This window comes from Schistocerca piceifrons, chromosome 9 (genome assembly GCF_021461385.2).
Source record: "Schistocerca piceifrons isolate TAMUIC-IGC-003096 chromosome 9, iqSchPice1.1, whole genome shotgun sequence".
Lineage (NCBI taxonomy): Eukaryota > Metazoa > Arthropoda > Insecta > Orthoptera > Acrididae > Schistocerca > Schistocerca piceifrons.
Window position 1 is genome coordinate 86,627,409 of NC_060146.1, and position 12,040 is coordinate 86,639,448.

General features: G+C 44.1%; 1 protein-coding gene across 2 annotated transcripts in view; it reads right to left on the minus strand.

Annotated features, from left to right (window-relative positions):
• Nucleotides 1–12,040, minus strand: part of LOC124717263 — a 137,368-nt gene that overhangs the window by 73,129 nt on the left and 52,199 nt on the right. For both annotated transcript variants that reach the window (XM_047244071.1, XM_047244070.1), the window contains exon 3: nt 10,866–10,950. In XM_047244071.1, the coding sequence (XP_047100027.1) occupies nt 10,866–10,950 (85 nt within the window). The remainder of the gene's footprint in view (nt 1–10,865; nt 10,951–12,040) is intronic.

Genomic DNA, 12,040 nt, shown 5'->3' on the forward strand with positions numbered 1-12,040 from the left:
TGAATGAAGTGTGTATTGCTGTCAAGGAGAGCAATGAGTAATGCCATCAATGACTATCGTAGCAGAATATCGTCAAGTGATCTTTCACAGAACCGAAAGAAATTCTGGTCTTATGTAAAGGCTATTAGTGGCACCAAAGTTAGTGTCCAGTCCCTAGCGAATGAGACAGGTACTGAAATTGAGGCTAGTAAAGCAAAAGCTGAAATACTTAAGTCCATTTTCAAATGTTCCTTTACACATGAAAACCCAGGAGAATTGTCACAATTTAATCCTTGTACCACTGAAAAGATGAAAGAAATAAGTAATTGTGCTAGTGATGTAGAGAAACAGCACCTATGATTATTGTCAAAAGTATGATCGTATGTGGTACTAAGTGAAATTTGTGACTAGATTGAGGACTTGTAGGTTGGGAGGACACAATACATTATCTCGGATGGAGAGTCATCGTCAAATGTAGAAGCAACTTCAGGTGTGCCCCAGGGAAGTGTGTTGGGACCATTGCTGTTCATGTTGTACGGGGTGAGCACAAAGTCTTGCCCTGATTATAAAAATTTATAACAGAATAACCGTTTGACATAATAAGTTACATTTGATGCCGTTACATATATTAGTGTTACTAGTTGTTGTGACCAATAAATGGTGTTAGTACTCCACAACACTGATACAGTCTGTTAGGTCACGTTACTTGCTGGTGAAATGGCATCGAAGCAGGAGAAAGCACAATGTGTGCTTTGGTTTCACGAAACAAAATCGCTCATCCGTGTTCAGCATAAATTTCAGGCTTCTTATGGACACAGCCCTCCTGACGTTAAATCAATACAAAGATGGTATGCAAAGTTTAACAAAACAAGCAGCATTGAAGATCGTCCTCGAAGTGGCAGGCCTCATGTAAGCGATGCAACTGTTGATCGTGTTTGGCAATCGTTTCACCGGATTACGTCTAAATCAACTCATCAAGCATCATGTGAACTTCAAATACCGCAAGCAAGTGTAGTGAAGATTCTTCATTAAAGGCTTAGGTCGCATGCTTACAAAGTGAAAATCACGCAGGCCTTGCAACAGAATGATTTGCTCACACATGCTGAATTTGCAACTGAGATTCTCAACACGATTGATGGCACTAATGATTACTTAAATCTCATATACTTTACTGATGAATGCACCATTCATGTCAGTGGAATGGTAAATAGGCATAATTTCTGTATATGGGGATCTGAGTCTCCACATGCTATTGTACAGATACAGCGAGACAGCGAAAAAGTGAATGTTTGGTGCGGCCTCACGAATAACAATGTTTTTGGACCATTTTTCGTCACGGAAAAATCAATTACTGCTAACATTTACTTAGACATTTTGGAACAGTTCATCGCTCCACAGTTAGAAGAATATCAACCATGGATACTTTTCCAGTAAGATGGAGCACTTCCCCCACTGCGTTTTGATAGTGCGTGACTTCCTGGATGAAACGTTTACGGATCGGTGGATTGGAAGGGACGGTCCAACACCCTGGCCGCCCCGCTCTCCAGATATTACGCCTCTTGACTTTTTTCTGGACAGAGTCTTCGTCACACCAGTTGCTGACATCCAGGAACTGAAGGCTAGGATACAAGCTGCTGTGGGTACTGTGCAGAACACGTTATGAAACACCTGGTGGGAACTGGAATACCGCCTCAACATTCTCCATGCTGCCAAGGGAGCACATGTTGAGGCTTACTAACCTAAGTGGTCTTTTAAAAAACTAGTAACATTAACCTATGTAACGGCGTCAAATATAAATTATTATGTCAAACAGTTATTCTGCAATAAATTGTTATAATCAGGGCAAGCCTTTGTGCTCACCCTGTATATTAATGAAACTGCGGGCAATAGTAAAATCAGGTCCTTGTAGATGATGCAGTTATCTCTAATGAAGTACTATTTGAAAGAAGCTGCATAAATATTCAGTCAGATCTTGATAAGATTTAAACGTGGTGCAGAGGTTGGCAACTTGCTCTAAATGTCCATACGGGTAAAATTTTGCACTTCACAAAACAAAACCAAAAACATAGTCCATGACTATAATATCAATGAGTCACTATTGGAATCAGCCAACTCGTAGAAATATCTGGGTATAACACTTTTTTGGGATATGAAGTGGAATGATCACACAGGTCCAGCTTTTGGTAAAGTAGGTAGTAGACTTTGGTTTATTGGGAGAATACTGGGGAATTCAATCAGTCTACAAAGGACCTTGCATGCAAATTACTTGTGCGATTGGTTCTAGAAAATTGCTAAAGTGTGTGGGACCTGTGGCAGATTGGGCTAACAGGGGGTATTGAACATATGCAGAGAAGAGCAGCATGAATTGTCACAGGTTTGTTTAATCTGTGGGACAATGTCACAGAGACACTGAAGCAACTGAACTGGAAGACTTTCGAAGATATACATAAACATCCTGAGAAAGTGTATTAACAAAGTTTCACAAACCAGCTTTAAAAGATGACTCTACGAATATACTACAGCCCCCCTATGTATTGCTCACGTAGGAATCATGAGCATAAAATTGGAAAATTGCTGCATGCACGGAGGTATTCAAACAATCAGTCTTCCCGCACTCCGTATGTGAATGGAACAGGAAGAAACCCTAATAACTGGTGCAATGGGATGTACCCTTTGCCGTGCACCTCACACTGGTTTGTAGAGTATAGGTGTAGATGTAGATGTAAATGTAGATATGCTCTTCCCAATTGTGTCTGACATCAATTCCTAAAAGTTTGACATATTATTTTGTATATTCTTAGACAATCCTAACAGAAGCTTTTGGATTTTGTCTGGATTACAAACAAATTTATTGGCTGTGAAGCAGTTTAATTCACTCTTGAGTATCTTGCATTATTTGACAAAGAGCTGGGATGTCATGTGTGAAGCGAGCAAAGTTGTATCATCAACATAAGAGATAACAGATTGTGACTGAGCTAGGTGGCACAGTGGTTAGCACATTGGACTAGCATTCAGGACAAGGGTTCGAACCCACGTCTGGCCATCCTGATTTAGGTTTTCCACAGTTTCCCTAAATCACTTCACACAAATGCTGGGATGGTTCCCTTCAAAGGGCACAGCTGACTTTCTTCTTCATTCTTCCCTAATCCGATGACTTCGCCATTTGGTTCCCTCCCCAAACCAACCGACGAACAGACAGATTGTGATACACAATAGGCCAGGTAACTGATAGCCCCAGTGAAAAAGGAGGGACCAAGGCCAGAGCCTTAGGAACACCATTACCAATTTTTACGATGGGTTGGTTGGTTGGGGTTGAAGGGACCAGACAGCAAGGTCATGAGTCCCTTGTTTTAAATGTGGTCCATTCTGATTGTGTGACATCTCAGAAAAGTCAGAACAATAAAAGGGAAAAGGCTAAAAAGTGTAAAAGGGCAGTCATGTTGTCAATGGTAAAAACAAAATGAGGTAAGTCAGCAAGAGAGCGAACCCAACGCTATGCGAGAGGCAGGAAATATCCCACCTCTGAAGCAGCAGAGGCAAGACCACCTGCGACTTAAAAGGTGCAACCGCTAGAATGTAGAAGTGCGTATGGGAAAAGGAGACTAAACAATCCTAAAAAATGATAAAAACAGTAAAAGGGGAAGAAAAGAGGCTCTTGGTCAGGGAGGGTCACCGTCCTGCCCCAACACCAGAGAGAGATTAAAAACCTTAAAACTGACAATAAAAACCACTTTCCCGGAGGAAATTGAGAACCAGGTCGACCATCCGGGAATCGTCAGCCAACATCAAAGGTAAAGTGCGGGGGAGTCTGTACTTAGCACGCAGAGCCAAAAGAAGGGGACATTCAACCAAAATGTGGGCTACTGACAGGAAGGCTCCACAACCACAAAGTGGGGGTGGCTCATCACGCAAAAGAAAACCATGGGTCAGCCTGGTATGGCCAATGTGGAGACGACACAGAATGGTCGAGTCCTTTCGGGAGAGGCGAAAGGAAGAACGCCACGGGCCTGATGTCACCTTAATCACATGAAGTTTATTAGACAGGGAAGTAGCCTCCCAAGAGTTGGCCCATGATTGTGCGAAGTGGGATTTGATGTGAAGCCGTAAATCCACTGCAGGAGGGGTTACAGAAAATGGGGGGTAAGTGGCTGCTCCCCCAGCAAAACGATCAGCGAGCTCATTACCCGGGATACCCACATGGCCAGGTACCCAAAGGAAGTCAACGGAATAAGCAACGAGATGGTCATGGATGGCAGAGACCAAGGGATGGTGCAAAAAACACCGGTCAATAGCCAGAAGGCCACTCATTGAGTCAGTACATAACAAAACGCAGTTGTGTTGGGACTGTTTAATAAAGGTAAGGGCCTGGGAAATTGCCATCAATTCTGCAGTAAACACCCCACATGTAGGTGGCAGCAGATAATTTTCCGTTCCAACAGAGGATGTGAAGGCACATCCCACATGATCAGCAGATTTAGAGCCATCAGTGTAAAAAACAACAGCATCCCGAAAGTCCCATAAAATTTGGCGGAAAAAGGAACGGAACACCATCGGGGGGATGGAATCTTTCGGATCTCAGCGGAGATCCATCTGAATTCGAGGCCAAGGAACTGACCAAGGGGGGATGGAGGGGAGGGAGCGAGGAAGAGGGATGGACAGCGAGTGCATAAGACACCAGAAGCTGGGACCGACGAACAGAAAGGGGGGGGGGGGATCCCAGCTTCAACCAGGAGACTATCAACAGGGCTAGTAGGAAAGGCACCAGTGGCCAAACAGATACCACGATGGTGGACTGAATCCAGCACGTGCAGTGTGGAAGGAGCAGCCGAATCATAAACTTGACAACCATAGTCCAAGCGGGACAGAACTAGAGCATGATAAAGACGGAGAAGCAGGGAGCAGTCCACACCCCAAGAGGAGTGGGCAAAGAAGTGAAGGACATTGAGTTTACGGAAACATCCTACCTTCAGAAGCCTGATATGGGGCAGCCAAGTGAGCTTGTTGTCGAAAAGAAGACCTAGGAAACGAAACTGTGGAACCACAGGCAATCGTTGTGCATCGAGATAGAGCTCTGGATCAGGGTGGATCATAGTACGGCGACAGAAGTGGACCACCCGCGATTTTAAAGGAGAGAATAGAAACCTGTGTGAGAAGGTCCATGCAGAGGCACACCATATAGCTCCCTGGAGCTGCCATTCTGCAAAGACCATCGAAGAGGAACTAACTCAAATGCAGAAATCATACACATACAGGGCAGGGGCGACCAAAGGACCGACAGAGACCACAAGTCCATAGACAGCAATGAGGAAAAGAAGTACACTCAAGACAGAACCCTGTGGGATGCTTGTCTCCTGGGTCTGTGGAGAACTAAAAACAGTACCAACCTGAACCCTGAATGACCGATGGAACAGGAACTGGAGGATAAATGTCGGGAGTGGGCCCCAAAGACCCCACTGATTTTTTTTTTTTTTTTTTTTTTTTTTTTTTTTTGTGGTTTTCGGGCGCACAACTTCAATGGTCATTAGCGCCCTGACTACTCTAAGAATGCACCGCGAGGCACAAGTTGACAACAACAACTAAAAGGGAAAACACAATAAAAGACAGACTGACAGGCATAGGATTAAAAAACATCATCAAATGTCCTTAGCGAGGTTTGTCAAATTGATAAAACAAAGAACACGAGCAGCTGCTCGTGGGTCATCCGCTAAAATGGCATCGAAAGTATTAGACAGGTTAAGATCGAGGCGCAGTGTGGTAAGATCTGGACAGGACATTAAAATGTGTCTAACCGTCAGCAAGTGCCCACATGGGCAGAACGGCGCCGGCGCAGCCGTCAGCAGATGGCGATGGCTGAACCGGCAGTGTCCAATTCTTAACCTTGCTAAAACGACCTCCTCCCGCCGAGAAGGGCGTGAGGAGGACGTCCAAGCCACGGGAAGAGGTTTTAAGGCCCGAAGCTTGTTGTCGGTAAGTGCAGCCCAATCGGCATGCCACAGCGACACAACGCGCCGACAAATGACCCTGCTAAAATCGGACGAAGGGACACAACAAGAAGCTGTCCGAGGCTGGAGGACCGCAGCCTTGGCCGCGGCATCTGCAGCTTCGTTCCCAGGGATACCGACATGGCCAGGAACCCACATAAAGCTAACCGGCGTACCGACGTCCACCAGCTGCTGAAGAGAGCGTTGGGACCCCACTGATGAAGGTCCGTACAAAGGCCATCTGGGAAGTGAAGGCCTGGGAGGATGGACTGCTGATGGCAACCTTGGAGAGAGCAAAGTGCAGCCCATACCCGTGACATAGGGACCGTAGAACTGAGGGAAGAAACAAATCGTTCCCAACATATCCGTTTGCTCTGTTTGATAAAATAACGGGCTTTAGCGCAAAGGCGTTTAAAGATAATGAGGCTGGCAATGGATGGGTGCCTCTTAAGGTGTTGCAAAGCTTGACGGCGATCACTGATGGCAATGGCAATGGACGTACTCCACCACGGGACTTGCCGGCGACGAAATGGCACAGATGAGCGCGGTACAGCAAGGCTAGCAGCGCGAACAATCGTGTCAGATACGTCACGTAGGACGTCATCAATACAACCCGACAAAGAGGGAGAAAACACGACCTGTGCAGTGTATAGAGGCCAGTCGGCACATTGGAAAGACCAACGAGGTAACCTGTCCATCGGGGAGCGGGAAGGGGGAGAGAGAATCAACGGGAAATGGTCACTGTCACAAAGGTCTTCGTGTGGCGACCAGTGTAATGAAGGGAGGAGAGAGGGAGAAGAAAGAGAAAGATCAATGGCAGAAAAGGTACCATGACCGGCACTGAAATCATTAAGAAGGCACAATTCGTGGTCTGTAATAAACTGATCTAAGAGAAGACCTCGTCTAGATGGAAATGCACTGCCCCACAAGGGATGATGAGCATTAAAATCCCCAAGAAGGAGTAAGGGAGGAGGAAGTTGCTGAAGAAGGGCAGTTAAGGCAGCACGTGGAAGAGTCCTGTCAGGAGGGAGATAAAGATTGCAAACCGTGACCTCAGAGTACAGGTAGACCCTAACAGCAACCGCTTCCAATGTAGTTTGAAGAGGAATCCACATGCTAACAATGTCTGTATGGACTAACGTACAAATGCCACCAGAAGCCTGCAGGGGTCCGACCCGATTTTGACAGAAAACATGGAACCCACAAAGCGTCGGTGAGTGAGCATCAGTAAAATGAGATTCCTGTAGAACCACACAAGCTGCAGAGTAAGACGAAATAAGGAATTTCAATTCCAGAAGGTGACGATAGTATCCATTACAATTCCATTGGATAACCACAGAACGACGATTTAAATGGGGGTTGAACAGGCTAAAGGAGGGGGCGACATCCATGAATGACAGGTCAGAATCTGGTTGTGAAGCCAGGGATGGGACCTCTGGTGACACCAGAGGCTCTTTGTCCCGGGACTTATGTTTCTTCTTCTTTTCTATTTGAGATCGAGGAGGGCTGTGTGGCAGAAAGGAGCCAGACGCAGCAAGATCGGGAACAGAAAGAGACCGGGCGATCTGGGGGCCGACAGACCGCGGTTCTTGCGGTCGTCGCGTGGCAGCAATGTAACTAAAGCATAACTAGACGTCATGGACACAGGATGAAGACGTGTATACTTCTTACGAGCCTCTGTGTAGGTTAAACGATCTTATACTCCTGTATCTTCTTTTCCTTCTTATATACTGGGCAATCTGGTGAACATGGAGAATGATTGCCATGACAATTAACACACACAGAAGGGGGAACACAGGGACTTGCCTCATGGAGTGGACGTCCACAGTCACCACATAGAGGGCCCTGCGAACAGCGGGAAGACATGTTTCCCAAATGCAAGCAAGGGATGTACGGCTTCACATCACATTGATAAACTATAATCTTTACTTTCTCAGGGAAGGTATCCCCTTCAAAGGCCAGGATAAAGGCACCAGTATCAATGCGATTGTCCTTAGGACCCTTCTGAACATGCCGAACAAAGTGAACACCCCGCCGTCCGAGATTGTCCCAAAGTTCCTCATCAGTTTGAAGGATGAGGTCCCTGTGAAAAATCACACCTTGAGACTGGTGGGGGATAATGGACACAGGAATTGTGCCAAGATGGGTACAGGCACGAAGGGCCGCAGACTGGGCAGCTGAAGTAGTTTTGATCAGCAACGAACCCAACCGCATTTTGCTCAGGGAGTCCACTTCGCCAAACTTGTCTTCAATGTGTTCCACAAAGAATAAAGGTTTGGTATTGGTGAAAGTATCCCCATCAGTCCTGGCGCAAACCAGATAGCGGAGGAAAGGCAAAGGCTTTGCCCCTAGCTGATGGGCCTGACCCTCTTCCCGGCAGGGGGGGGGGGGGGGGTTTAGCCACAGAAGGGAAGGTCGAAGGGGCAGGAGAAGCAACACTAGAAGAATCAGTTCCACACAGAGAGACGGCCACAGAAGAACGGGCAGAGTTCTGGACCCGTAAGCATTTCATTTGCATAGTGTCCACCCTGACACCACCCACTCCGATCAGGGGCTCTCTTAACGGGCGCCACCCAGCCACAGCAAGGGCCGTCTGGCACGGCAGCCATTGCCGGGAGTTCCGATGCTCCAGGATGACGAGCAACCACTCCAAGGTTTGCATGAGGAGGTCAAAGCTCAGGTAACAGAAGTGTGATCCCTGTGTGTTCAGGGTACATAGCGACGCCACCACACGGGCTGGCTACCGTGCTGGCCATGCACCCTAGCATCAGACAACGACGTGAAAGAAAAGGTGGAATGAACTAGGAGGGCACACGTCTGAGACACTAGGTAAGGTGCTCTTCCCCAAATTGCTCACACTACGGAAGAGAAATTTAGTAATGGAGGTCAAACCCCAGAGTGGGACCAGGGAGTGCCAAAAGGAGGTGGTGATTACACAACAAAGCTAAATTGCAAAACCAACAGAACCAGGAGGATAGCGGGGGGCCAACATAAGCAAGGACACCAAGAGAGGGAGAGGAGAGGGCGAGGGGGAAGGAGCAAGGAGAGGAAAGGAGGGGGAGGGGAAGAGGAAGGAAATGCAGCCCTGGAAAGAAGGAAGGCTGCAATAGCTCGGGGCCCCGTGCTCGTCACGCACGTATCCACAAAAGAGTTGTTGACCTCCTGGGGGGGTTTTACAATGGGGGAATGTCTATTTCTATAGGAGACAAACAGCTTCTGTTGAAGTAGAAGGAAATTAATGCTAATGTAGGTTTGTGTACCCTGTAATACTCTAGCCTGGTTAGTAGTATTTTAAGGGAGTGCAATGAAACGCTTTACTTAGATCACATAATGCAAGTGACATCATATTTTACTTTCAAAAGCTGTTAAAGTCTGATCAACCATTTCCAGAACACCTGCAGAGGTAGTTTTACCTGGTCGAAGCTGATTGTTGCAAGGGAGCTCATGCTTTTCAAAATGGTTACTTAATTGCACGTCTATGAGCGATTCAAACATTTCTAGGAGTATTGGCGCAAGAGAGACTGGTCAGTAGTTCTGGGGAAATTCCTATCACCCTTTTTGAATACAGGGATAACTTTTGATATTTTGAGCATATCTGGAGAAACTCGTCACACTTAACATTTATTAAATGCAAGACTTAGTGGCCTACTTATTGAGTGAAATGTTCTTTTAATAACACAATTAGACATCCAGTAGCAGTTCATACTTCTAGAATTGGAGAATTCAGGTAATGTTTTACAGACCTCAATGGGTATGATCATATTCCAGTCAAAGATAGGTCCTTCAGACAGTTACGAACTTAAGCAGATTCTTTGCAGATGTGTCTGTTGCCTTAATTTTATCTTCAAGTTCTCTGACTGATGTGACAAAAGGATCATTCCCAATTCTCCTGCATCAAGCCGATTTTGACATACCTGGCTGGAAAAAAAATCAACTTGCCTAACAACTTCCCATGTTGTCTTACACTTACTTGGCTTACCTTCTACGTACCTGACATTCTGCTTTCTTGATTTGTAGGAGCTTAACTTCATAATACTTTTTACTTCTAAGATAAGCACTGTAAACCATACCCCTCTAGTCAGTCCTCACTTTTATATATTTGATGCAGTATGCACATGTTTTTTCTAATTTATGACAATTCTTTTCTATAAAAATTAACTTCTTTTAATTTTAGCAGTATCCATGCTGAACAACTGTCCGCTGTATAACCATAATCCACTTTTACTTGTCCATGCCACACTGTAACCTTTGGACAGACTTTTAGATGGCAATTCCTTTTACCGGTAACAAGTATGATTCTTTGAACAAACTAAATTCAGACCACAGAATGAGGGTGAAACAAATCAAACTTTACACAAACAACCTGCATTAAAAATGGCTCTGATATAGTGGTTAACACAGCCTCATTATCAGGCTTTTTATCTGCTAGTGGTCTCTTCAAAGGTTTACTAGTGTCACAGCCTGCCTGAAATTATTTATTTTATTGTGGTTAGAATAATACTGTTTGACACTGAAACCACGAATACACACTTCTAACTTGTAACCTGCACAATTTTATGCTATGATATTACATGCAAAATGTTTGTGTGCCTAGAGATTCTGTGTAATGTTACATACACAATGATTATTTTTTTAAATCATGTAATAACTGGTCTTACTGGAACAAGTGTGTGGCATCTTGCAGCATCTTTTCAAATCTATATTGAGTCACAAAAAAGTAAGAATGTGACTATTCACTTGATCACTGCAGACAGAGAACTTGAGATGTGCCATGGAATAATCCGTAACTGTGTCTGTTTTAATTTGCGGTGGGCAGGGATGGGTGTATCAAATTTAAATAATAATAATGAAATAATTCTACAAAAAGTAATGCTTAAAATAGATTGGAGACTTATGATACACTACCTGTTTTACATTTGTAAAAAAGTAACTGTTCTGAAAATCTGAGTAACAGGCTGTCCCCAATCAACTGATAATCTTCAAAACATGGCTGAAAATAAAAGTAAAAATAATAAAAATCAATTACAATATTTTGTTTTTTTAGTGCAATGAAACAAAATCCTAAAGCGGTCAACATACTGCATGTATACTGATGCTTTCACCAATTCATTAAGTACATTGGCTTACCGTTTCCCTTTTTTAACAAGTGTTCAATTCAGAATGAAGTTAAACAATAAAGAAATAACAATATCTGTGAAAGGAGCAACACCGGCTTGCTAAATTTGAAATTTTTTAAAAAAGCTTCATAAAAATGAAGATGGCTTATGGAAGAAGACAAAAATAGTTCAAAATCTGTATTTTATTTGTATGCAGATTAAAAAAATCAAATCTGAAACTGTGTAACATCACCATTTAGAAGTAAATGTAACCCCCTAGCCAATGTAGCAAGTTACCATTAACATTGTTGTTGTTCTTTAGTCTTTGATGTGAAATGTTTTAGTAGTTGTTGCAGCATATTGTGTTCGATAGTACAGTAGTATGTAAAATACAAATAATTTATGGAGTAAAGTATCATATCTGCTATCTACATGCGAAGACGCATTGATGGCAGAGACGGTGGACATAGTAGGTTTGGTGACTTTGCCAAAAGCGGCAGTATCAATTTATCTAAGATGTACAGTTCACAGATGATGCTCATTTCTATATGAAAGGAGAGATAAATAATAAAATACTGGTCAGATGTCTACTTGGAGAGACCTACCTAACATAGATAGTGCATCGAAAGTGACAATACAATGTGGACTATGGGCTTTTCATAATTTTTGGTCATTTCTGCATTTAGGGTCCACTAAAAGCAGTCCATTATTTGCAATTGTTTGACAATGTGCTGCTGTCTCTGAAGAATGGATATTTCCAACTTTCTTCCAGTAAGACAGTGTCTCACCTCAGCAACAGCCTAGCTATCCAGGCATACCTCAAGATGCAGTTTTCTTCATGTAATGCTCTATCTGTCTGATGTGTCACATGACTCCCTTTCCATCCAAAAATTATGAGGTCCACCTTAGATGGCCACCACGTTGGTAACGGGTAACACGTAAGTTCAAAATAACTATGGCAAATGTGACATCATTTTGGCATCG